The sequence below is a fragment of the Morus notabilis genome, unplaced genomic scaffold (genome assembly GCF_000414095.1).
Source record: "Morus notabilis unplaced genomic scaffold, ASM41409v2 Scaffold156, whole genome shotgun sequence".
NCBI lineage: Eukaryota > Viridiplantae > Streptophyta > Magnoliopsida > Rosales > Moraceae > Morus > Morus notabilis.
In genome coordinates, this window is record NW_010361538.1 from 138,554 (window position 1) to 164,355 (window position 25,802).

At 34.4% G+C, this 25,802-nt stretch overlaps 4 protein-coding genes and 2 non-coding genes across 6 annotated transcripts; 5 read left to right on the forward strand and 1 right to left on the reverse strand.

The window, feature by feature from the left end:
- The first annotated feature begins 610 nt into the window (after window positions 1-610).
- On the forward strand, window positions 611-806 carry LOC112091977. The gene has a single exon (XR_002902380.1). It is a non-coding gene; the product is annotated as a U2 spliceosomal RNA (small nuclear RNA).
- Window positions 807-4,127: 3,321 nt separating this feature from the next.
- LOC21406281 (ATPase family AAA domain-containing protein 3) lies at window positions 4,128-8,552 on the forward strand. Its single transcript, XM_024166856.1, has 8 exons — window positions 4,128-4,678; window positions 5,478-5,573; window positions 5,711-5,821; window positions 5,925-6,234; window positions 6,400-6,490; window positions 6,735-7,059; window positions 7,441-7,589; window positions 7,734-8,552. Exons 1-8 carry the CDS (start codon window positions 4,355-4,357, stop codon window positions 8,242-8,244), a joined length of 1,917 nt encoding a protein of 638 aa, XP_024022624.1. The 5' UTR covers window positions 4,128-4,354; the 3' UTR covers window positions 8,245-8,552.
- Window positions 8,553-8,910: 358 nt separating this feature from the next.
- Window positions 8,911-11,458, reverse strand: LOC21406282 (NADH dehydrogenase [ubiquinone] iron-sulfur protein 6, mitochondrial). The gene is made up of 3 exons (XM_010099973.2): window positions 11,266-11,458; window positions 9,639-9,723; window positions 8,911-9,312 (listed from the first exon to the last, which is right to left on the reverse strand). The coding sequence occupies exons 1-3, from the start codon at window positions 11,377-11,379 to the stop codon at window positions 9,203-9,205; spliced, it is 309 nt and encodes a 102-aa protein (XP_010098275.1). The 5' UTR covers window positions 11,380-11,458; the 3' UTR covers window positions 8,911-9,202.
- A 213-nt stretch (window positions 11,459-11,671) lies between these two features.
- LOC21406283 (transcription termination factor MTEF1, chloroplastic) lies at window positions 11,672-12,832 on the forward strand. The gene has a single exon (XM_010099974.2). It carries the CDS (start codon window positions 11,846-11,848, stop codon window positions 12,830-12,832), a length of 987 nt encoding a protein of 328 aa, XP_010098276.1. The 5' UTR covers window positions 11,672-11,845.
- A 2,813-nt stretch (window positions 12,833-15,645) lies between these two features.
- On the forward strand, window positions 15,646-15,841 carry LOC112091976. The gene has a single exon (XR_002902379.1). It is a non-coding gene; the product is annotated as a U2 spliceosomal RNA (small nuclear RNA).
- A 4,225-nt stretch (window positions 15,842-20,066) lies between these two features.
- Window positions 20,067-23,348, forward strand: LOC21406284 (translocase of chloroplast 159, chloroplastic). Its single transcript, XM_010099975.1, has one exon. The coding sequence runs from the start codon at window positions 20,067-20,069 to the stop codon at window positions 23,346-23,348; it is 3,282 nt and encodes a 1,093-aa protein (XP_010098277.1).
- Window positions 23,349-25,802: the final 2,454 nt, after the last annotated feature.

Consider the following 25,802-nt stretch of genomic DNA (forward strand, 5'->3'; position numbering starts at 1 on the left):
CGGGCAATCGGAGAAGATGGCGGCGGGCCAGTCGGAGAGGAGCGACGGTGGTGTTCGCCGGATCTCCCGCCTCTTCTTCGGCCGGAGAAGAGAGAGAAGAAAAAAAAAAAAAACTGAAATCAAGAATGAAGAAAGAAGAAGAAGAAACCGAAAATGAAAACAAGAAAACGAAAACGGCTTTTTTCCGTTTTCAAAATTCCGGAAAACGACAAAGCCATTTTCGTTTTTGTTTTCTGATACAAATTTTGCCAAATACGTTTTTTATCTCCGTTTTCAATTTTTTTACATCAAAAAATGTGAGAAACGAAAATGAAAATGCTACTAAACAGACCCTTCTTGTTATAAGTATTACAGTGGAAATTTTTACGAAGGAAACAATAATATATATATATATATATATAAATCTATGTATGTATATGTGTATGTGTATGTGTGTGAATGATGGGAAGAATGTTTTGTTTCATAATTTTTACGCAGATTTTGTGCTCTACTGCAAATAGCGCATCCATTTCTTAAGTAAGTTTCCAGTTTTTTGTCCCACATCGACCAGGGAGTACGGAGTGTTAGAGGACGAGAGCTATAAAATACAACTTAAGAACAGAGAATAGGCATACCTTTCTCGGCCTTTTGGCTAAGATCAAGTGTAGTATCTGTTCTTATCAGTTTAATATCTGATACGTGGGCTATAAGTCCACATGATATTAAATTAATTTTTTGAGGGGGAGAGCCCATCACAATAGCTTGCTATTGGGGTTCTCGAGCGTCGCCCATGCGTTGCACTATTGCACGGGCTTGGCGCACCCCACCCAAAGCTAGTTTAATAATTTTAGGGCCCAAAATGCACAATTGAAGTCTTGAGTTTTTATGAGGTCTTCGTTAATTCTCATCAAAGCTACAAAATATATGCTAAACATGTTTGTCAAACGCGGCACAAAAATGAGGGCTCGATCGTTTAAGTCACTGATTCGTGAAGTTATTTGAGGAGTTTTAGGGGTTTTTTTTACGACAAAATTCAAAAAAAATTGAGTTAAATTAAAGGTATATTTTTTAAGTTTTAATTTTATTTAATTTTACTTAATTTTTAATTCAAGTTATAATTTAAATTTAATTTAAAAATTACACTCAAAACAGACGTTTTAATTCGTCAAACGTCAAAAGTGAGTTGAGTTAAAGTTATTGTTATTTGAGTGAGTAATTTACTGTCGTTATTCAAGCGAGTAATTTGCTGTTATTCAAGCGAGTTGAGTTAAAGTTATTTAAGCTAGTAGTTCGTTAGTTCGTTTAGTTTTAATTCGCTGATTTGAGCGATTTGAGTTAAAAATTATTGAGATTAAAGTTAGATTCACTAATTTGAGTGAGTTGAGGTTAAAGTTAGATGTAATTTTATGTGAGGTTTTTTTATTATAGTAAAAAAGTTAAGTTAGATAGGATTTTATGGTATATTTTTTTATTATAATAAAAAAGTTAAAAATTAGATGTGATTGTTTCTGAGAGTTTTTTATTGTAGTAAAATTTAAATTATAAACTCGAATCGATAAAATAAATGGGTCATAGTTACATATATTATATATACACGTATATTCCACAAAAAGAACCGTGTATTTCCAAAATTGCGGTAAAATATGTAGAAACGGGGGGCAATAAAAAATCAAAGACACAGTATTGGCTATAATGTTCTGGACAATCCACTTAAATTTGAAAGTAAAATTTTTGACAAGCAATCCTATATATAACAAACACACATTTGTAGTAAAATGCGGTGATTTGAACGATGACAATTCAACAAATATATTACTCACTTGACTATAGTGAGGTCAAATTTCTGAGTATTCGTGCAGTTAATAAAAATCATTAATGTAATTATATTTTTGATAGAACGGATATTCACACTATTGATGCATTATTTATTTATTTTTTAAATGATAGCTGTTGTACTTTTGTAAATCTTACATTTTGCGTTATGCATTTTAAGAAATATAGCAAACATTTCCGTTTAGTTCACAGATTCAAGTTTTTAATTTAAATTAAGATATAATTTTATGTGAGTTTTTTTACTGTAGTAAACAAATTAGATGTGATTATTTTTTAGAATTTTTTATTATAACAAAACTCGATTGATAAAATGAACAGAATAAACTTCCACAATATGGTATGAGAAATATATATTTGATTACAATTGGCTTACATTTTTCTTTTTGGCTAACTATGCTAAAGGTACGGCTTGCATTGTTCAACCCATGAGGTCTATATTAAGGCATTACTCCTTTTTTTTTTTTTTTTTTTTTTAATTAGCCATGGGTGTAAATTGTAAAATACAATAATTTAGCATGCCATATATTAGGTAATACCTAGACTGGGTGTTGGGTAGTAATCAACAAAATGATTGTTTGATAGTCTTATATACATATATATTTAAAAAATTACAGAATTTATATGATTGTTTGATAATCTTATATACAAAATTACAAAATTTATTTTTAAAAGTGTATGAGTTTAGATTTTTATCTTTCATTCTTGATTTTTTTTTTTTTAGGAAATTGAGGGAAATTGGTTTTGAGTCTTTTGAAAGGAAGTAGTTTTGATTTTGTGTGAAATTTTGGTCATTGGTTTGTATATTATTAGAATTGTTATTTGTTAAAATTGTTTGATGTTCATAATTTGTTATCTGTTGAAATTTAGTATAATTATAATGTTTTTTTTTGCTAATCAGTATAATTATAGTGTTTATAAAATAGGTTTTAATTTTTGAGATTATTTTGATATGTTTTTATCAGTAGAATCATTCTTGAATTCATTATTTCACGTCTAATGTGGAAATAATCGTAATAAATTTTTAGAAGAATAAGTTTATGAGTGTCTTAGAATCTTCATTAGAGTGAAAATTTTAATTTTAAAGGGTATCAAAGTCAATTAAACTCATCTTTTGGTATTAAATAAGGGAAAAATTTACATTTCCAACATTAAATACTGTCTAAAAACGTTTTCTGATATATGAGGGGTAGTTTTGGTATTTTGTTAACAATAAATGGTTAATATTGATGGTCAACTAACAGAAGGAGTATCTGTGTAATTTTATTAAAAAGTAGTGTTGACGTGATTAATTTTAATTAAGAGAGTGTTATTTTGACAAAACACATGTGGTGTCAATGTTAATTATTTTTTTAAGTTATTTTTTTAGTCTTTTAACATAGATATTTTTCTTTTTTTTGTTCAAGTTCAAAGTGCCGTTTAGAACATGTCGATATACAAACACTTGCTATGACAAGTTTTCAATTCTTTGTCCCACGTTGGCAAACATAATGGGCGCATTTGAAACTCGTTATAAAATAATTTTATTTTTTATATGAAAATAAAAATGAAAACGTTTTTAATCTCAGATAAAAATTATTTTTAAAAATACGTTTGGTAGTTTTATCAATATATTATTTTTAGTATAAAAAAACTCATTAATGTCTTTCTCTGTTCGATTGAAGAGAAAACAAAAATAAAAAAATGATTAAAAAGTCATTTTTCATTTATCTCTCATTTTACACTAAACCAAAAAATCGTTTTCATTTTCATTTTTTATTTTTAATAGTGTCAAACGCCGTTTTAAAATCATTTTCATATTTTTTTTCTAAAAAAACGTAAAAAATAAAAACAAAAATAATTCCATGACAAATATTTTCCTAGCAAATTTATTATTTTCATAAATTTTATCAATTGATTAATTACATAATTATTTACCCACCCTTTATCAAATTATTTATCATTTTTTATACCTAATAAATACATTATGAATCCATTATTTATATAGGTCACGTTCATTTCACCGATTCGAGTTTTGTTACAGTAAAATTTTTTAAAAAATAATCACATTTAATTTTTTTACTATAATAAAAAATTATCACATAAAATTACATCTCAACTCGATTAAGAACTTGAATGAACGACTAAACGGCCCATAATTTTCACCATTTATTCACTTGGTTAATACAAAATTATTTACCAATTTATTTTATATTTACTATTGTTTTAAAGAAATTTGTTTACTATTTAAAGTCGCTGACCTCACTATTTCGCTAATTCTCCCAAATAAAAAATGGTTTTTTTTTTTTTAAATTTTTTATGCATTAGAATCAAAACCCTACAAAAACCTCTGCTTTCTACCGCCTTCTCTGAAAAAAAATCTCAGGAGGGCTGTGCTTCTCAGTTCTCAGCCCCTTTAGCCTTTTTTAATCATCTCTTTTCTTGTTCTTCAAGTCATTTCCGATTTTTCTCTTATATGCTTTCGCAAACTTTCTAGGGTTAGGGTTTCGCCAGATTTCCAGAGAAAACCAGACAACAAAAGAAGTTGAGTTGCAGAAGAAAAGAAATGGGGAAGACTCAGGCAATAGGGATAATCACAGCCATGGCGGCGTCTGCTTCGTTGTCCAAGCCCCAACAAGCTCACGCCGATGGCCCTTTCAGCTTCTCTCCCTTCGGTGGCTCTTCTCCTTCTCCTTCTCCAAATGTTCATCCTCCTGCTCAAGCTTCTTCTTCTGCCGCTTCTCCGCCGGGGAATGCGGAGGCTCCTCCGCCGCCTCCGAAGGTTCGGAACGATCATCCGAGGACGACCTCGGCCGGGTTCGATCCTGAGGCGCTGGAGCGGGGCGCCGAGGCTCTCAAAAAGATCACAAAATCTTCTGAAGCCAAAAAGGTTTGTCTATGGGGCTTTTTGGTTGGTCTGAATTAGGGTTTGAACTTTAAATGTAAGAAAATGACGAAGTAAAAAAGAAAAAAAAAGTATGTATGGGTGAAAAGTTGCGACTTTGTGGTCGGTAAATTGTATTTTTCAAGCTTTATTCCTCGAAATGTTTGTTTCTAATGACATTTTGATATATATGTTAAGGCGCGTTAATGTGAATGAGTATTTGGGTGATAAAATAACCATAAAACTGAAGAAGGAAACATAATTATCTTAGATAAGATGTATAGAAAGGATTTTTGGTTTTCTTTGTGATCTAGTAGTCTACTTGGTTGGTAAATTGTGGTGAATAAACCTAAAGTGTAAGCCATATCTTAGCTTTTCTGGAAATGGTTGTTTTTAATGGGATTTTGGTATTTAGGTTCTGCTTTATTTTAAAGGTTTGTCAACCTGAATTAGGATTTGGGTGTTTATATATATATATATATATATATATAATAAAAAATAAACTGGAGGAGGAACCAAACCAATTGTACATAAGGAGAAAAGCTAGGATTGTAAGTTTTGTATGTGGCCAAGTTCCTACTTGATTGGTAAACAGTGGTAAAGAAAGCTTGAGGTGCATATAAATTTATTATCTGCCGTTGTTCCTTGGTTGCTTTATCAACATTTTTATGCATGTTTCTTCATGATCATAGACTCCAGCTTTTTTATTTAAGAAAATGGTCGCGTGGAGAGGAATTGAGTTTAATTCTCCTGGTTTCCAAATGAGAGGTTTATCCGATTTAATGGTTTGGACTGGAATAATTAGGTGTTTGAAGTTATTAAAAAGCAAGAAGAGACGAGGCAAGCTGAACTGGCGGCAAAGGCTGAGGAGTTTAGGGCAATGAAAGCTCAGGCAGAAACTGTAAGATTTCTCATTTCCTTTTTCTTGTCAAATATTCTGCATTCCTAACTCAAAATATTAGTTTCTTATAGAGCTTTTTGTGTGTTTTTTTTAACTGCGAAACCATTTCTTAATGTGTCCACTTCATTGCCTTACAGGAGAGACAAAGAGTCTTATATGATGAGCAGAGGAAGCTAGCTCAGCATCAAGCACAAACAAAGTCCCAAATGGCTCGTTATGAAGATGATTTGGCAAGGAAGCGGATGCAGGCACGTAACCCTTAAAACTTCTACCATTTTTTTTTTGCATTTGTTTTGTTTTGTTTATTTTATTTATTGATTTATTTTTGTGTGTGTGTGTGGTGGGTCGCAGTTAGAGAATGAATTACAGAGAGCAAGGAATCAAGAACTAGTTAAATTGCAAGAGGAATCCTCAATCCGACAGGAGCAAGTTCGTAGAGCAACAGAGGAACAAATCCAAGCACAACGTCGACAAACGGAGAAGGAGAAGGCTGAGATAGAACGAGAAACAATCCGAGTGAGGGCTATAGCAGAAGCTGAAGGGAGAGCCCATGAAGCAAAACTAGGTGAGGAAGTTAACAGGCGGATCCTAGTAGACCGTGCAAATGCAGAACGAGAGAAATGGGTTGCTGCAATAAATACAACTTTTGATCATATTGGTGGTATGTAATAAAGTACCCTATATTACCTATTTCATCATTTATCACTTGTGGAAATGTTGCAAAAATTTTTATAGAAAATAATCCAGAATGTGGTTTTGGCACATTGCTGTACAATATTTATATGCTTATTGAGGTTTGATATATAGTCTTGGCTATCTGTTGTAGGGGGCTTGAAAGCCATTCTAACGGATCAAAATAAACTGGTCGTTGCTGTTGGGGGTGTCACTGCTTTAGCAGCAGGGGTGTACACAACAAGGTAATGTTAATAACGTAACTATAAAATGTTAGAACGTTCTAACATTTTATTTGTCCCTCTGAATGATTTTCTGTCCCGTATTTTTGCTTATAAACTAGCAATTGTGGTATTCATCTAATGCAATTATGCACGCTATAGATAACTTCCACTTGAAATCTTAGCGGAATACAGTTATCTTCTTTTATGTTGGGTTGGAGTCGCATACTACAGTATAGCTCATGCAAGTCTCGTTTCTTAAATACAGAGAAGGTGCTAAGGTGATATGGAGCTATGTGGACAGAATATTAGGACAGCCGTCGCTAATAAGAGAGTCCTCGAGAGGGAAATATCCGTGGTCAGGATTGTTTTCACGTGCAATGAGCACCCATCGTACTGATAAGGGATCGTCCCAAACTGGCAATGGGTTTGGTGACGTTATTTTACACCCTTCTCTTCAAAATAGAATAAAACAGTTGGCTAGCGCAACTGCCAATACGAAGTCCCATCAGGCACCATTTCGGAACATGCTCTTTTATGGTCCTCCAGGAACAGGAAAAACTATGGCTGCGAGAGAGCTAGCTCAAAAATCTGTAAGAGATCTTGCCCCTCTATTGCTAGTAATTTCTACTTTGATCAGTCAACTTTTCCATTTTGTTAGTTTATAGTCAATTTCACTTGAACTGTCATCTTTCCCAACATTTCTCCATACCATGTAGAACTCTCAAATTCCGTACAGGTTTGCAATTAGTTTATAAGGGCGATCAGTATCTTGAAATTAAGTAACAAAATTAGGAGTTAGTGAATTTACAGATATTTTGCACCATGCTTATTTGTAGTGGTTCAGTATTTTATTTTAGGATGATAAGATAGTTTTTAGGTGCCCGCTTTTGTTTCACTGTTATTCTCATCCTCATTATCTGGTTCGTCCCCACCACTATTTTGTTCTAAATTCAAGTTTCTCATGCCTTTAGGGGTTGGATTATGCATTGATGACGGGAGGGGATGTTGCTCCTCTGGGATCACAGGCTGTTACCAAGATACACCAATTGTTTGATTGGGCGAAGAAATCTCGGAAGGGTTTGTTACTTTTTATTGATGAAGCGGATGCATTCTTGTGCGAGTAAGTTATATCCTTTATTTGTTTTAATGTTTACTTAAATTAATATCTGACCAAATCGCCACAACCATATAATGCGTGCTTGTGTGTGTCTATATATGTATGTATGTGAATGTGCTGAGAGGATGAATTTGTTGAACCTTGCAGGCGAAATAAAACCTATATGAGTGAAGCGCAAAGAAGTGCACTCAATGCCCTCCTATTTCGCACTGGTGACCAGTCCAAGGACATTGTCCTTGCCCTCGCAACAAACCGCCCTGGTGATCTTGATTCGGCTGTGGCAGATCGTATTGATGAAGTTCTGGAATTCCCTTTACCCGGGGAGGAAGAACGTTTTAAGCTTCTAAAGCTGTATCTTGACAAATATCTAGCTCAGGCTGGCTCAAGAAAAGCCGGTGTGTTCCGTAGTTTGTTTAAGAAAGAACAACAGAAGATTGAGATTAAGGGCTTGACAGATGACATCTTGAAAGAAGCAGCAGCAAAGACCGAAGGCTTTTCTGGGAGAGAAATAGCTAAACTAATGGCGAGTGTCCAAGCTGCTGTTTATGGCAGTGAAAATTGTGTGCTTGACCCGAGCCTTTTCCGCGAGGTAGTTGACTACAAAGTCGCGGAACATCAACAGAGAATAAAACTGGCAGCTGGTGATAAAAGTAACTAATGATCTCTTTATTAAAGTTCCATCAGTTTTGAAGTTGCCTATGAAGTAGCTAAAAATAGGCTAGCATTTAAATTAAACATTTGAGAAAGCCCGCACCTATTTTTCGTTTTGGGCATTATGACAACTCGCCATTATTTGTTGCCCCCAGATGTTTGGGGGTTTTTGTATTTGTTCTAATCCGGCTTAAAAATTCAATGTTAGCAGTGATTGTTAAATTAAACATGATTCTTTTCGTTGCCTTGTGGCACCAAATTATTCTGAAGCCCTCACTTTCTTTCTGGTTTCTTGTAGTAGATTTATCGTCTCTGATCATTCTGAGCATTTTTGCCAAGAATATCATCTCGATCATTCCTTTATTTATTTATTAATTTATTTTTATGAAGACCTCCGATTATTTTTGGGCATTTTTGCCTATGGCTACTGAACTAAAAATACACAACAGTTGTGATTGCAAGAGTAGTTTAACGTTCACACCTTAATTCCACTATAACAGTTTGGTCTTTGAGGGTTCTTCTTTTTTTTTTTTTTTTTTTTTTTTTTTTTTTTTTAATTTAATTGGTAACAGTGTCTTTGACGGTTGTACAGAGATTATCTTACCCATATCTGCAATAACAATTTTTTTTTAAACAAAAAATAAATTGCCACCATTGACCTACAATTCCCATATTCGTTAAAAGTCTTACGATCGCTTATTTAAAGCAGCGAATAAGCATCGCCGGCGAGTTATATCCAGATATCCAAACATTATATAAAATGGACAAATAAGTTTTTGAAAGAGGAATGAATTGTATCCATTGAAAACTTAAGAATAACATGAAGAGTAGAGGCATGTACTAATCCTTATTCCGCCAATTTAGACACAAGTAAAAGTATCATCACTTCATATTGATTTTGCCTTGAAAACGGCTTCAACAAAGATACAAGGATGAACATGGTTCGCGGTAGTCATCCCAAAAGCCTAGTGATGATGATCCTGAACATAGCGAAGGCCACAATACTTGCAGACAGCTGGCTCCTTCAAGTCGAGGCAGATGAACTCAATTGGGTGCCCGAGTGCCGGATCATTGTCTGCAAAAGGAAACAGTATCCCAAATAAGTCATGAACCTCCTACTCTAAAGGCATGCCTTTTACGAGAATGCTATTTGACGGCCCAGTTCATTTCACTAATTTTAGTTTAGAATTCGAGTTTTGTTACAGTAAAAAGCTCTAAGAAACAGTCACATCTAACTTTTTTGTTACAGTAAAAAACTCTTACATAAAGTCACATCGCAACTCGAATTAAAAACTCGAATCAGCGAACTAAACGGGCCCTTAGTATTGCACTACCAAACCTATATCTAGCTTCTTCCTTATACATATAAGTAATCATATAGCAAATGACGGAAAAACAAACCTCCTTCACAAGCAACAATTCTGCCTTCAACCTTGATCGGTGGAACTTCGTTGATCAACTCCATTGGAGATTTCATACTAGTGTCCTATTAATAAAGAGATAAAAGCAGCGAATGTTCAAGTCTTATATCTCATTATATATATATATATATATATATAAAGCGCTCTCCAAAAGAAGCAGAAGGTAGATTATATATATTGTATGCTGACAAAAGGGAACAAGTTTATCCGTGCACATAGGAAAACTGGTAGCATAGCAAATAAAAAGCAGGTATACAAACTACGACCTTTTGACATGGTGTGCCGCGTTATCCTTAAAATTGCAGATACCACGGATGAAAAGGTTTAAGTCAGAGAGCGGAAAATGGCGCAGAAGGCATGAATGATACAGGAATTGGACAGTGGTCACCAACCTCAGGTTGGGATTTTAGAAAGAAACTCAAATTAAAGCCACCAAAAGTTCTGAATAACCCCCCTAGCTATGGGAGCTTTAAGCTCTTTGCAATACAAAACACGCTGTTTCCAGACAGTATGACGTACAGAAAAGTAGAAAACTAAACAACAAAGCAGGAAAACAAAAACAACAGACAGTAGTTTCAAGGCTCAAACGACTGTATTCTCTGCTGCAAAACGTATTACTAATTCTTTGCTGCAAAAGGGTATTCTTAACATAGCACTGGTGGAATACAGCATCAGAGAACGTGGAAGGACGTTGAAGGTGCTAGCTAGTCTAGCCGCTCAACTCATCTCTTAATACACAACCCATGCGGGTACAAAGAATAGTAGAATCTTATCATTCCAATGAATTTAAGGGCTTCTTCTTTTTGCAATTCGAATCACAACTCAAACCTCTCAGAAAAATTCAAACTTAACTTTTTTGCTACAGTATTTTATCACATAAATTGAATTCTCAACTCCAACCCACGAGAAGAATGGGCCCTTAAATAACGTGGGGTCCCAACCAAAAAAAAAAAGGCCATTCTGCTAGTTAGCAGTAAAAAGTGCAAACAACTTCACCAACATTTATCATTGAAATTCAAGGGAAAAACAAAAAACAAAATACTACACATTAGTACAAACCAATAGAACCTAGAGTTTTATGTTCCTTAAAATGTTTGATAATTTCAAAACTTTTCCCAAGTTCTCTTTCTCAGCTATCTTAGCTAATTGTCCTACCACAAAAACATTTCTTTTTGACGTAACCATGAAAATCAATTAAATCATCATCAGAAGAAGGAACCCAATTAGTAAAAGCACAAAAAAAAAAAAAAATCGTGACGCATATCTCTCAGCTAACCAAGATTAAGGGAAACAACTGCCAATCCTCAAAACGAAAAACAAAATTTCATGAATACAAGAGCTAAACCCCTAACCGTAAAGCATCAATTAATAACTTTATTAATAGTTTCAAAAAAGTTTTTGAGGTATTTCAGTGGGAAAAAAAAAACCTACATTAAATTCCTCGAAAAATTTCGAAAAGAAAAGTCCTTTCTCATTCTATTCTATTCTACTCCTCAGCAAGATTAGTTTAAACTGAAAACGGAAAATTGGATTCAATGTATACGGATCGTTGATTAAGCAAAGTAATAAACCAAAGGAAATTGAAAAGTAAAAATATTAATACACACCTGCATCCATTTGGCCGTGTGGTTGCCGACTTGATTGGGGACAAGGCTGAGATTTCTGGTACCCAGAGCCAATTTCGAAGATCGGATTAGGGTTTTCATCAGACTCGACGCCATAGCTCTGAGAGAGAGAGAGAGAGAGAGAGAGAGATGAACGACTAGCTAATAGGGGATTTTTTTTTTTTGGACTTTGCATACTGAGCCCGGGTAAAGAGCAGTCGTTTTATTTAGGATCAGACGACGTGTCGTTTTTTAGGCTAAAAAACCGAATTTTTGTTTAACGTGAATAAACTGCCTCAATTTGGCGGGCCCACCTTCCCCCAAGCTCACACTTCTCCTCTCTCTCTCTCTCCCTCTATTTCAGTCTCTTTCTTACTTATCACTTAACCCATTAAACTCCAAACTTCTTGAACTCTCCTTTGGATTTCAATCAGATAGCACGAAATCACTCTCTCTCTCTCTCTCTCTCTCTCTCTCTCAAAGCCTTATCCCTTTCCCCACCACTGGTATATAACCCCATAAAACCATAATGTGCAAAAATTTTCACTCCTCAATCTCAGCCATGTAGAACCACAAAGACCAAATGCAAGAAACGCAAATCCTTTCCTTCACCAAATCCCTCCCTTCCTCTCCCTCTTCCTCCACCACCAAACCCCATTTCCCCACTCATCCCAACCATGATTTTCCCTCACTTTCCCACCCCAAATCTCTCCGCTTTCCCACACTTTCCACCAAAACAAACACCCCCATAAACCCCACCAACACCAACACCACCTCCACCTCCGACTTTCAAGAGAAATTGCTCTATTTAGACTCCATTGGGATTGATTTCCTGACCTTAATCGACGACCACCCTCCGGTCCTCTCCTTCCCCCTCGCAGAGATAAAATCCACCGTCGATTTCGTCGCCTCCTTCGGAATTACCGCCGTGGAGTTCCGCCGCATCGTCGGGATGTGCCCGGAGATCCTCGCTTCTAGGGTTTCCGAAATCGTACCGATCTTCACGTTCTTGATTCGGGAGGCCCGCGTCAACGGCTCCGATTTGAGGCGCGTGATCAACCGACGGCCGAGATTGCTCGCCTGCAGCGTCAAGAACCGCCTCCGGCCGACGCTCTACTTCCTCCAGAGCATCGGAATCGCCGAGGTCAACAAGCATACCAACCTCCTCTCCTCCAGCGTCGAGGAGAAGCTCATTCCGAGGATCGAGTACTTCGAAAAGATCGGGTTTTCGCGCCGGGATTCGGTGTCGATGTTCCGGCGATTCCCGCAGCTGTTCTGCTACTCCGTGAAGGAGAATTTCGAGCCGAAATTCGACTACTTCGTAGTCGAAATGGGGAGGGATTTGAAGGAGCTGAAGGAGTTTCCGCAGTACTTCTCGTTCAGCCTGGAGAAGAGGATAAAGCCAAGGCACCAATGCTGTGTAGAGAAAGGTGTGTGCTTTCCTTTGCCTATATTGTTGAAGACTAGCAATGCCAAGTTTTGGGATAGATTGGACATTTGTTGTAATGCTTCAATGCCCTTTGAGAGATCTCCTTTGTGGTGTACAAATTGTGATATTGATTTGGTATAAAAATTCAAAATGTTACTTTGAATATAGTATAAGTTTCACATTTGTTCTGATTTTTCGTAGGAAGTTTTAGTGGGTTTTGTTGCTTTGTGTGGATAAATTGATTGTTTGTGTTTTTTGACACTTCTGTAGTGTTTCTATGCCTGATGCTGAAATAGGATTGAAATATTTGGACTAATATAAGAACTACTTAAATATGTAACATCAAAAAGTATAAAATTGCTATGGTTTTGTTTTTTATTTTTATTTTTTATTTTATTTTTTATGAATAGGTGGGTTTTGTTTCTTTGTGCGACTAGATTGGATTGGTTCTATCTTTGTGATATTTTTGTAGTTTTTGTGCCGTGATGATGATAATCGATGAAAAATTTGGAGTTATAAATACAATTTAAAAAATGACACTGCAAATAGTATAAATTGCTCCGATTATTATAATTATTATTAAGTTTTCGTGGGCTTTCTCATTGTGCCTTGTGAAGATTTTGCTTGCTTCTGCTATTTTTTAAGTGTAAGTGTGTCAGTGCCTGGTGATGATAATAAGGTTGGAACGTTTGAAAGCATCTCAATTAGTTAGTTTTCACTATTATTCTTTTAATTGTTGGTGGATTGGGAGCATAGGATTTCCTCCATTATTACGTGACTAGAAAAGCAATGCTGATCTTAGGTGTGGGGAGATTTGGTTGTGAACCTTCCATGCGTTAAAGATTTTCTTTTGTGTCGTCATATTTCTATTGATTTGGTGTGGAATTTAATCCCCAAAAAAGTTCATGTGGTTTACCTTTAATTCTATTTTAGTCCCTAACTTTTAAAGTGTCTCATAGTTGGTCCATGAGATTTTATTCTGTTTTAATTTTGATCCTTTTGTTAAGTTGTTAACTATTTAATGGAATATGTGTAAATTAGGGATTAAAATTGAAAACATAAGATTTGAACACTATTTTTGAAAATTAACTTTATTATTTTAGTCCCTAGATTTTAGATGTTTCTAATTTTATCCCTAATTTCATCAAATATTTAATACGTTATTTACTGAAATTGAAATAAAGTAAAACTTCAAGGATTAACTATGGAACGTTTTAAAAGTCAGTAACTAAAATAGAATGAAGGGTAAATTTCAGAGATTATTTGTGGGATTAACCCATTTGGTGTGGGATAAGAATATTTTTTTGACGTCAATATTCTTTAGGTGTGGGATAAGAATATTTATATATGTGTATGTATTAGCACGTTCTTATCCTTTCTTTGTGGATTTGCATGAAAAAGATCGTAAGCACAGTTTTTTTTATTTGCTTCATAACATTTGCTTTTTAGAAGTAGAGATTCGTTGATATAAAAAGTATAATAAATACGATTGTAATGCTTCCAAGTTTGTTTTTGGTTTATACCTTTCTTGTTTACTTGTCAATTAAAAAATTATACTATAAATTAAACAAATAAGAGTAGGTTGATAATTTTTGGGAATGATTACAAAATAAAAAAGTTACACCATATGCATATGATCTAGTTAGGATCAAAGACATTTTTAACGTGAAACAAAAGTTAGTCATTTGGGGCCCGTTTAGTTCGCTGATTCGAATTTTTAATTCGAATTAAGATGTGACGTTATGTGAGAGCTTTTTACTGTAGCAAAAAAGTTAGATGTGATTGTTTTTTAGAGCTTTTTACTGTAACAAAACTCGAATCGGCGAAATGAACGGGATCGTGAGTTTCGATTGGATAGCAGCGGGTATATATTTGCGGGCATGGTTTTAACCTCACATAAAACTAAAAATAGAGTGAATCATAATAATTAGATTGGGATGTTGGGTAATGAATCAAAATAATTTTTTGATGACCTTGTGACACATTGATATTTTAGCCTTTAAAACACATAGTTCTAATAATGTAAATATTGGTTCAAACTTTATTTCTTATATAGACTTTACACTATCAAATGTCAATTCCAATCACAGAAAATAAATAGGTCTAAACCCACCAATTTGAACACGTGAAGCAAACAGTTAGTCACAAATATTTGTTACATTAAGGTATTGTTTGGTTTGCCGTTAGGATTGTGTGATTTGATTTGAATTACGATTCGAACCGGTATTTAGATACACACATAAATTATAATTTAAATTGAGAATAAAATTTGAACTGTGGTTGGATAAAGGGTTGAAAACTGTCGTTAACGTTTTATAACAATTTTTATAAAATCTTATTGTAAATGATATTAAAAAATATACAATATAATGGGGATTTATTTCTCTCTTCATTATGAACACATTTGAAAAAAAAAAGAAACACTATCTCAATCGAAATTGAAACGAAGAAATTATGATATTTTTAAGTTTAAAGTTGAGGAGATAGAAAAAATAAAATCCAAATTGTTTTTACTGTAGCAAAAATTTAGATTGTTAGAATTTAGAGCGGCAGTAAATTTTAAAATTAAAGGTTTAAACCATTGTCAATGGTTTGAATTGTCCTTATTTAGGTCTCGTTTTTTTTATTAATTCGAGTTTTCAATTCCAGTTTTATTACAGTTGAAAGCTCTTACAAAAAGACATCTAATTTTTTTTCTGCTACAATGAAAATCTCTCACATAAAATTACATCTTAATTTAAATTCAAAACTTGAATCAACGAACTGAATGAGACTTTAGTTTTCTACTAAAGATCAATTTGAATCTTAAATTATAGTTTAAATTGAATTGTTAGGTTTGAGTTGTTGAAATAAAGATGAGCTAAGTTTTGAGTTTCTTGTCCCACATTGACCAGGAAGTAAGGAGACTTGGAGTATCAAATCTATAAAGCGCAACTCAAAAGACGAGGAAAAGCATACCTTTCTCGGCCTTTTGGCTAAGATCAAGTGTAGTATCTGTTCTTATCAGTTTAATATCTGATACGTGGGCTATAAGCCCACATGATATTAAATTAATTTTTTTAGGGGGAGAGCCCATCACAATAGCTTGCTATTGGGGTTCTCGAGCGTCGCCCTTGTTTTGCACTATCGCATGGGCCTGGCGCACCCCACCCAAAGCTAGTTTAAACTTGGGAAAATGCTACATATTTAAAATAGACATCATATTTTTAAATGATAATAAATTATAATATATTCTCTTTTTACTTTTAAAATAGATAATTTAATTACAATTATTTTACGTATAGATTTTAAATTATGAGATTTAGAATCGTTTTATGCGTAAAAAATTATAAATTATGTGATTTAAAATTTAAAATTGTTTTACGCAAAGAATTATAAATTATAATTTAAATTAAAAATAAATAGAGAAAATAAATATCTCTTTAATTTTTAAATTGACATTTTCTTCAATCTTAAAACCCTAATCAAACAATTCTCTCTCTCTCTCTTCCATCCACGCTGTTCTTCTCTTCCATCAATCAGTGTCGAAGGCCGCCATGGCCAGAGCTCTGTCCGCGTGAGAGAGTTTTTTTTATCTATAGCGTGCGTCGTGAGGCCTCCTTTTTCGCTGGCGCTGATTTAATCGTCGCGAGGCGTTTCTCTTCTCCGATGCCAATTCAACTGTCCTGAAGCCTACTTCTCCTTCTACGCCGCGATTCAACCGTCAAATGAGCAACTCGTGACTCCGATCTCGACAAACTCACTACTCAAATCTCGGTTTACTCGTGACTCCGCTCCTCTCTCTCTGTTGCTTGCGCTGTCTCTCTTCCGACATGTCTTCTTTTCTTTAGATTTCCTTATTTTTGGCTTGGATCTGTGCGTTTCGTTTCTCCAATTTCTGAAATTTTTTTTTTTTTTGCAATTTGCCTTCCATTGATGAACATATATGTATATGCTTTTTTACATTGCTATATCTGCATGTGTTGATTTCTATTTTGTATTGTTTAACCACGGGCTGTATGTATTTGCTCTTCCATTTGGTTCCTAAAGTGGGCTGGTTTTAGCAGAAGTAAAAGAAAGAAAATAATTCTTCCTGTTTCAGATAAATATTTTACTTCCATTCTAATCAAACGATTTTTAATATAGTTTTTAGTATTTACCACAAGGTAGCATTATGGGTTAGATCGATTTGTAATCCTGTCCATATAATTGATTTCTGGTTGTGGATTTTTTGTACTTTTTTGTGCATTATTTCATGATCTTAATTGGTTCTTTTTTTTTTTTTTTATAATTGTGTTTTGGTTTCCGGTGCTAGTAGTGATAGTCTTCGGTAAATACGCTGTTTATTGGTTGCCGATGGTAGCGGCCTGATTTTTAAATAAATATAGTTAGATAAATATTATATTTATTTATTAGTAGCTGGCGATTGAATTTTCATATGAATATGGTATTTATATGTAACAGTGGTCGTCTGTAAATAAATTTTTTGATAAATATGATATTTATTGATAAACATGATATTTATTGGTACATAGTCTTTATTAATAAATACAATGTGAAACAATCGTTGGATTAGATAAATATGATATTTACTAGTAAATACGGTATTTACTAGTAAATACGGTATTTACTAATAAATATAGTGTTAAACTGTCACCGGAGTTATCGTCTCGATTTTTAGATAAATATGATATTCACTAGTAAATACGGTATTTACTAGTAAATACAGTGTTAAACGGTCACTGGAGTCGGTTGTCGAATTTTTAGATAAATGTGATATATACAGATAAATATAGTATTTATTAGTAAATATATTGTTAAACGTTTGCCAGAGTCGGGGGTCGAATTGTCAGATAAATATGATATTTACTCGTAAATACGGTATTTATTAGTAAATACAGTGTTAAATAGTCGTTGGAATCGTTGTCTAAATTTTCAGATAAATATGATATTTACTAGTAAATACGCTATTTACTGGTAAATATAATGTTAAATGGTTGTCGGAATCGGTGATAGAATTTTTGAATAAATATGATATTTACTCATAAATACGATATTTACTAGTGGCTATAATGTTAAATGGTCACTGGAATCGGTGCAAATTTTTTTATATAAATATGATATTTACTAGTAAACACAATATTAAATAGTCACTAAAGTCGGCGGTCAAATTTTTGAGTAAATATAATATTTACTAGTAAATATGGTACTTATTGATAAATACGATATTTACCTGTAAATGCAGCGTTAAATGGTCGCCGAAGTCGGTAGTCGGCTTTTTAGGTGAATATGGTATTTACTAATAATTACGGTATTAAATGGTAAATATGGTATTTATCAATAAATACAATGTTAAACGGTCGTCGAAAAACGGTAATAGGTTGCCAAAAAATAGTGGTCAGTCACCGGAGCTAGGCGTCAGTCTTAGACATGGTGGACTTGACTATAATCTTCATATTTTAAAAAATATGCAATTTACTATTTTTTTAAAAAAATATATATGTTTACGGGGGAAGAGAGGTGGAAAAAGAGGTTTAGGGAAATTTTTAAGTTTTTTATAATATTTAAAACTTAAAATATCAAATTATGTTATAATTTTTTATTTTTAAAAAATGTCGTAATTTACTAATCACTTTACCAATTATGTTATTTCTCCACTTATCCCTTTACACTTTTTTGGTCCCAAACGTATATAAATTAAATAAATAAATAGTTACAATAAAAATATGTTAGTAATGAAGTGTAATTATAAACTACTAGTAATTTTATGTGAAAATTTTTTATTATAGCAGAAAAAATTAAATATAACTTTTTATTAAAGTTTTTAATTGTAATAAAACTAAAATTGAAAACTCGAATCGGTAAAATGAACGACGCCATATTTTTTAGTCAGCAATTGAATTACCTCATCCCCTTATTTTCTTTTATTATCTCATGTCTATAGTAATTGTAAGCAATATTGAGCTTATAATTGCATTTTTCTCCTATTATTTTTCCTCCTTTTTGATTATATTGCTTTTTCCAGAAATTTTAGTGCCATATAGTGCATGCAGCAACTCTCAATAGTAAGCTAATACGTTACGCCAATGATTTTGCAAATAGAAGGTCTTAAGTTCGGGTTTTAGAAAAACATGTTAGAAAGAGATTGCCACGGCTGATTGTCCCTCACGTCCCTTCATTTAAAAAAAAAAAAAAATTCGTGTTGCAAAAGACAAAAGTCCTAAAACATATTTGCGGTTCCTGTTTTAGCTCCACCATTTTTGGTTTTATCGACCAAAACATCAAATTCTAACTAGCATTTGTAGACTACTCAGAAAAAAAAAAAAAAAAAGAACCAGCGTTTGTGGACTTTCAAGATGGTTATATCATAAGGCCACATCATAATTTAGATTAGCATAAAGACAGCGACGCGACTGTCCCTTGTCAAGAAATGATTCGTTTTGGGTGGCTACCAAAATAGAAGAGTATCCTAAACAAAATATAAAATCAAATGAAAAAAAAGAGTAATGGCTTTAATGCTGAGCAAGAAAGTTTAAATTTAGTCGGTGAATTTGTGTTATAATTTGGATCATAATTTGTAATTTTTTACAGTATTTTTTTTTAAAAATACACATAAATTAAAAATAATTTTAAATATATCAATCAAACATTGAGGAAAAGAACTAAAAAAAATAGTAGATCTTAGTGTGCTGGGCAATTTCTGTCCACTTTAAAATGTAAGAATCCAAGCAGACGAGTGTCTTTCTTTTTTATCTTTATTTATTATAGGAAAAATTTTACTCTGATATCCTGTGTTATGGACGCGATAGCGGATAATAATTTTTGAAAAAATAATACGGAGCAAAAAATAAAATTACGGTGGTATTTAAAAGTTTGTATCAAACCATTTTCCTTCCTTTTTTTTTTTTTTTTTTAAGGCAATCTCCTTCCCAAAATTCATTATAGAGAAAAATATCATTGTCACAAGAATTGTCGTTTAGACAAATACAAAACTCCACCAGAATAAACATTTCCAAATATAGACCAAATGAAAAAAAAAAAAAAAAACAAAAAAAAAACCCACCAAACATTAACACTAGAGACGTGGCTTTTGTCTTACTCTTTCGCTCTCTTTTCTTTCCATTCGTGGCCAGCTTCCGCTCCAAGTAGTCCATGCGTGGCCAGCTTCCGCTCCAAGAAGTACATTCCCAACACCAAGTCCAAGCAGCATAAAAATCATCGAAAATTAACAAACACAATAATTTCTCATTTTCTTTTGACAAAAAAAAAAAAAAAAAAAGTAAAAGTAGAAGAAAAAGACATACCCAAGCCATCAGAATCCAAAACCCAACAGACAATTGCCTTTTGGTGGGGTTTTGGGTTTTTCTCTGTGTTGGTAACTGAAGCTGAGGAATCCATGGAATCCATCACGGAATCATCAAAGCCTCCTTCTCATGTTTCTAACCCACGTAAGCCTTCTCTCTCCCCCTCATTTTCCTTCCCTATTCGAGCCCCTCTCACTCTAGACGACGATAGTTCTGATTTTGAACCAAACGACAATGAATTTGGCAACACCAGTAGCAGCGAAGACAGTGGGAATGAGTCCGAAACGACATCGGAGAGGCCTGGTAGGCCTTTTGTTGCCCATTCATACGACAACAAAAGCTTAGAGAGTGGTTCCGAAGGTGAAACCGAAAATCAAAATCCTAAGTGGGTTAGGCCCATTGCTAAGCTTTCTTGGGATGATGATGATGATGGTAGTGATTTGGTGGGTAGTGAAGTGGAATATGGAGATTCTTTGTTTGAGAGTATTGGGGTTGTGGAGAAGATTGGTATTGCACCAAGAATTAAGGTTTTGGGGGCTGAAGAAGAAGAAGAAGAAGAAGAAGAAAAGGGTGTTGATGAAAATGGTTTTATGGGATTTGAAGAAGGTGATAAGTTTGAGGACTTTAATGTTGTTGTCGTTAATGAAGATTCTAATGGTTCGGAGTTGCTAAAGGAAGAAAAGGGTGTTGAAGATTGTTGTCCAAAAGAAGATTGTTATGCAGTGGAAGAAGAACCTGTGGTTTGTCAAAGCAGAAACGACAACAGTCTTAGTCTTGACATTGATGTGATGCTTGAGAGGGAAATGAATACGGATATTGGTTTAGATCGTGCCGAGGATAAGTCGGTCGATGATGTCGTTGAATTCGTTGGAGATGAGCATGATTTTAGGAGGTTTGAGATGTCTAAGCAAGCTGAGGAGCCTGCGGAGACGGGTAAGTGTGATTTTTCGGAAGTAATTGAGGTTGATGGATATGAAAACGCGCTGTATAGTGATTCTAGCTTGGATCACAGTGTAAAACTAGGAGCAGATTTTGAAGAAGGATGTGATGAAGAAGAAGAAATTGAAGGAGGAAAACGTAGTTCTGTTTCTGATGCCGAAGATTTGATATCTGGGAGCTCTGAAGTAACTAAACCGATCATGAACGAAATCGACACCGATGGTGATGGTGAAGGACAAGATTCGTATGACTCCGCAACACTAATGGCTATCTTGGATGCAGCAACTAGTGCTAATGGCTCAGGAGTACTCACTGTTGATGACTCTAGTCAAAAACTAGCTCCTCAACAGACTTTAACTCCTTTAGAACTTAGAGTTGAAGATGAACCCGAGGACAACTTAAGCGCGGATGAAAAGAAGAAGATCAAGAAGATGCAACTCTTGAGAGTGAATTTCTTGAGGCTTGTTCACAGACTTGGCATTTCTCTTGAAGATTCCGTGGTTAACAAAGTCTTAGACGGTTTGGTCCTTGCTTTTGGGGAACACAATGGTTATTTTGTTGCTCTTGAATCAGCAAAGAGAATGGCCTTGGATCTTGAAGCTGAGAAGGAAAGTGACTTGGACTTCTGTTTGAACATTCTGGTTCTTGGGAAATCTGGAGTGGGAAAAAGCGCAACGATCAACTTCATTTTCGGCGAGAAGAAAGCTGCAATCCACGCGTTTGAACCCGCCACTAATTCTTTGAAAGAAATTGTTGGAACAATAGAAGGAGTCAAGATCAAAATCCTTGACACACCAGGTCTAAAAATTCCTGCTATTGAACAAGCTGCAAACCAAAAGATACTAGCAGCTATAAGTAAATTCATGAAGAAGTCCCCTCCGGATGTCGTTCTTTATGTCGATCGATTGGACACTGAAACCGGAGATAACGATCTTCCTATGCTGAAATCAATCACTAAATCTCTTGGCTCCGAAATATGGCAAAAGACTATTGTCACTCTCACACATTCAGCTTCTTCCCCTCCAGATGGACCTTTAGGCTTACCCCTTAGCCACGACATCTTTGTCGCGCGAAAATCCCGCGCTGTTCTGCAGTCTATCAGCAGGGCTGCTGGTAACAAGCATTTGTTGAATCCAAGTTTCATGTGTCCCGTGGCTCTTGTTGAGAACTCTCCACTGTTCTCTCAAGATTCTCTCATGAGATCCCAGTTGTTGCTCTTGTGCTACTCCAGAAAGGTCCTATCAGAAGCGAGTTCCTTATCACCGCTCGAAATTTCCTCCGATTGGAGAAAATTTATTGGGCTACCAGTGTCATATCTGCTCCCGTCTCATCCTCATCCAAATCACGGTGATACTTTCGACTCTTACATCGAGTTTGGGGACTTGTGTGATTCAGAAAGTGAAAATGAAGATGAGGATGAGTATGACAAGCTTCCTCCTTTCAGGCCTCTGCTGAAGTCTCAGGTTGCTAAGCTCAACAAGGAGCAAAGGAAAGCTTATTTCGAGGAGTACGATTATCGCGTGAAGCTCTTCGAAAGGAAACAACGGAAAGAGGCTCTTAAAAGGCTGAGGGAAATTAAGAACAAAGGGAAAGATGGTGCAAATGTTGGCCATGATATTGGTGATGATGGTGAGGAGGGGGACGAAAATTTTAATCCAGCAGCTGAATCGCTACCGCTTTCCTTTGATGGAGATGATCACGCCTACAGATACCGGTCTTTGGTGCCGGGGTCGAAGCTTCTTGTGGGGCCAGTTGTTCAAACTCATGGTTGGGACCACGACTGCGGCTGGGACGGCGTTAGCATGGAGAGGGATTTCGCTGTTGCTGGTCGGTTACCAGCTGCATTTCATGTCCAGATCACAAAGGATAAGAATGAGCTCAATGTCCACTTGGATTCCTCAATCTCATTGAAGCATGGAGAGAAAGGCTCTACCTTGGCAAGACTATATGTTGAGACTTTTGGGACTCAGCTTGGTTACATCCTAAGAGGCGAAACCAAAGTGAGAAGCTTCCTGGACGAAAATGTGGCGGCAGGACTCAAAATCGAGGACCAGATTGCGGTGGGGAAGCGTCTGCTGTTGGCAGCAGGCGCTGGAGCTGTGCAGTATAATGGTGAGGCCGCGTGTGGGGCCAATTTCGAGGTGCGCCTCAAGGATGAGGATTTCCCTGTAAGGCAGGATGAACAATCCAGTTTGGGGCTGTGTCTGATGAAATGGAGAGGTTGCAAGGCTCTAACAGCCGTTGTAGAGTCCCGATTCGCCATTGGAGGGAGCTCAAAAATGGTGGTTAGTTTCGGATTGAACAACGAGCGAAGGGGACGGATTAGTATCAAAACAAGCAGCTCAGATCAGCTACAGATAACACTGGCTGGAATTCTTCCAGTTCTGGTTTCAATCATTGGAAGTATCTGCTGTGGATTTGGAGCCCAAAACTAGACACATATATAGACAATACAAGAAGAGTTTGTTTTCAACTTTTAGTAGTAAATACACTTTGTAGTGAGTAAATTCAGTATAAGGAGGTCACCAATCTGCTCTTTTACATGTTTACGCTCAGATTTTATGTAATTTGGTTACACTTTTTTTTTTTTTTTTTTTTTTTTTTTTTTTTTTTTTTTTTTTTTTTTTTTTTTCTGGAAGTTGCACTTTTCACTTAAATCTACTAGCTATACTAGTAGTAATGTTCTGAGCTCTGAACTTAATGAAGTTTGTTGAGCTGCTGAGCAGTTGGTTCTTTGTATTAGTTGTCTCAAAAAGTTATATATGTTTATGTATATGTATACGTATATTTTTGCTGGCCCCAAAAAAGATAAAGCTGGTCTAATCTTTGAATCTGCTGAAGCCCATTACTGGCTTAAGCAATATATAAAACATTACTCACAGAAATAAAGCTCATCTCCAACTTCAAAACACATTAATGGAAAAGATTAAAGCGTAACTTAAGCAGAAGCCTCTTATTTTTAAAAAAGAAAAATAATGATGAAAAACAAAACAAAATTATTCTGGTTCTGAAGTCGGAGGGAAGTCGGGGATGTATTTTCCAGAATTTTGGTCAAAATTAACTTCACCCTAAAATGCTAGCTATTTATAAAAGAAATATTACATTAGGTAGAAATATGTTGAACCTCAAATTTTTATAAAATTCTATAAAATTTATCTTTTTTTTTAAAAAAAAATTTGATGTAATTTTAGTACCCTTTAGTAAAATGCTTCTTGCTTAAAATTCCCAAACGTGGCTATTAATTATTATAGGGGGGAATACAAGTTAATTGTATATATTTTGTTAAATATGTATGTTCCTAGATTAGAATTTGAATTATGTTTTGGGGTATATTATTATTAGATATAATATTACCTTTTAGGAGTCGTACTGGTGAGCACTAAATTAGTAATATCAAATACTTCATATCAAACTAGTTATAAAAAATAAAAAAAAACTTGTGCCACTCCATAATATAATGGTGCAATATGAAATATTGTGCTAACATGATAGCCCAATTAGGATTGCAATATAATATAACAATGAAGGGAGACAATAAAGTTATTTGGCTCATGGGAAAATTACGGTAGTATTATAGGATGGGGGTAGTAAAAGATTATTCTAATTCACGAAGTATAGAGTGGTAAAACAAAAGCCATCAATGGCTTAGCATGATAGAAAAATATTATGTAGAGAAGGGAGATGGAAAAATATTATGAAGAGTACAATATGTAACTCATCTATACCAAACAGTGAGGGAGGAGAATAAAATATAAGATTATTTTTATAAATGCCCTCTAAACTATATATTCTATTTGAAAATATCTCTTAATTTCTCAGAACCATTCAAAATACATCATGATCTATAGAAAACGAATCAAATTACTCCTTCCGTCAACTTCGGTATATAATTCTAACAGATCTGCTGACGTGGCACAAATTATTAAAATATTAAAAGCTAAATAAGCTATAAAATGTATTAATTATTAAAGATTAAACTTAAAACATGATTAGCTTCCGTCTACTCTTAGTTTCCTATTTTTGAATTTGTCTTTGAGTTATAAATTACGTAGAATAAAGTCACGCTCATTTCACCAATTACAATAAAAAACTCTCAAAAGCAGTCACATTTTACTTTTTTACTACAATAAAAAACTCTCACATAAAGTCACATCTTAACTCGAATTAAAAACTCGAATCAGCGAATTAAACGGGCCCTAAGATGTTGTGTATATATTCAATAATTTCAATAAGAAGGTTATGTCATAATTTCTTCATAACCTTTTCACATGAAGCCTCATTTGTTTCACTAGTTTGAATTACAATGTAAATTTTTGTTACAATATTTTTTCACAAAAATTTAAATTTAATTTTTTTAATATAATATTTTCTCTCGCATAAATTTACTTTTAAGTAATCTTGACAAATATTTCTTGAAAATACGTGGTCATAATTTTTACCTTTTACTCTTAATTCATAATATTTTTAATCAAATAATTATACTAATAAAAAAATATTTATCTAAAATAAAAATATAAACTAATACATTCTTAAAAATAAATTATCTATTTTTTTAAAATTTTAAATTCTCAACTAAAAATGCCAAATTAACTATTTCCCGAGGCCCAAACTTTTCTTTTCAAGCTAAGCCAGGTGGCGGGCGGGTTCATCGTTTGGTTGACGTATAAATTATTACCAATTATCCGCAAAAAGGGGAATTTTTTCCCTCGCAGTGGCTAAACTGGTATCGCCCATCGGAGAGAGAGAGAACTGAAAAAAAAAAAAAAAATGGAGAAGCTCATCCTCCACTGAACTGAAGACCAAACCAAAAAAAAAAAAAAAAAAAAAAATGGGGTTGTTTTAAAAATCCTTCCCAAAAAAGAGGGAACCCCCACCCCCCCTGAAACGAA

Excerpts from the sequence above, each read along its gene's own strand:
- LOC21406282 (XM_010099973.2), bottom strand. The coding sequence starts at position 11,379 with ATGGCGTCGAGTCTGATGAAAACCCTAATCCGATCTTCGAAATTGGCT. Across the intron at positions 9,724-11,265 it reads ACACGGCCAAATGGATGCAG|GACACTAGTATGAAATCTCC; the intron begins GTGTGTATTAAT and ends CTTTATTAATAG. Across the intron at positions 9,313-9,638 it reads AATTGTTGCTTGTGAAGGAG|ACAATGATCCGGCACTCGGG; the intron begins GTTTGTTTTTCC and ends TTCCTTTTGCAG.
- LOC21406283 (XM_010099974.2), top strand. The coding sequence starts at position 11,846 with ATGCAAGAAACGCAAATCCTTTCCTTCACCAAATCCCTCCCTTCCTCT.
- LOC21406281 (XM_024166856.1), top strand. The coding sequence starts at position 4,355 with ATGGGGAAGACTCAGGCAATAGGGATAATCACAGCCATGGCGGCGTCT. Across the intron at positions 5,574-5,710 it reads TGAAAGCTCAGGCAGAAACT|GAGAGACAAAGAGTCTTATA; the intron begins GTAAGATTTCTC and ends ATTGCCTTACAG. Across the intron at positions 5,822-5,924 it reads TGGCAAGGAAGCGGATGCAG|TTAGAGAATGAATTACAGAG; the intron begins GCACGTAACCCT and ends GGTGGGTCGCAG.
- LOC21406284 (XM_010099975.1), top strand. The coding sequence starts at position 20,067 with ATGGAATCCATCACGGAATCATCAAAGCCTCCTTCTCATGTTTCTAAC.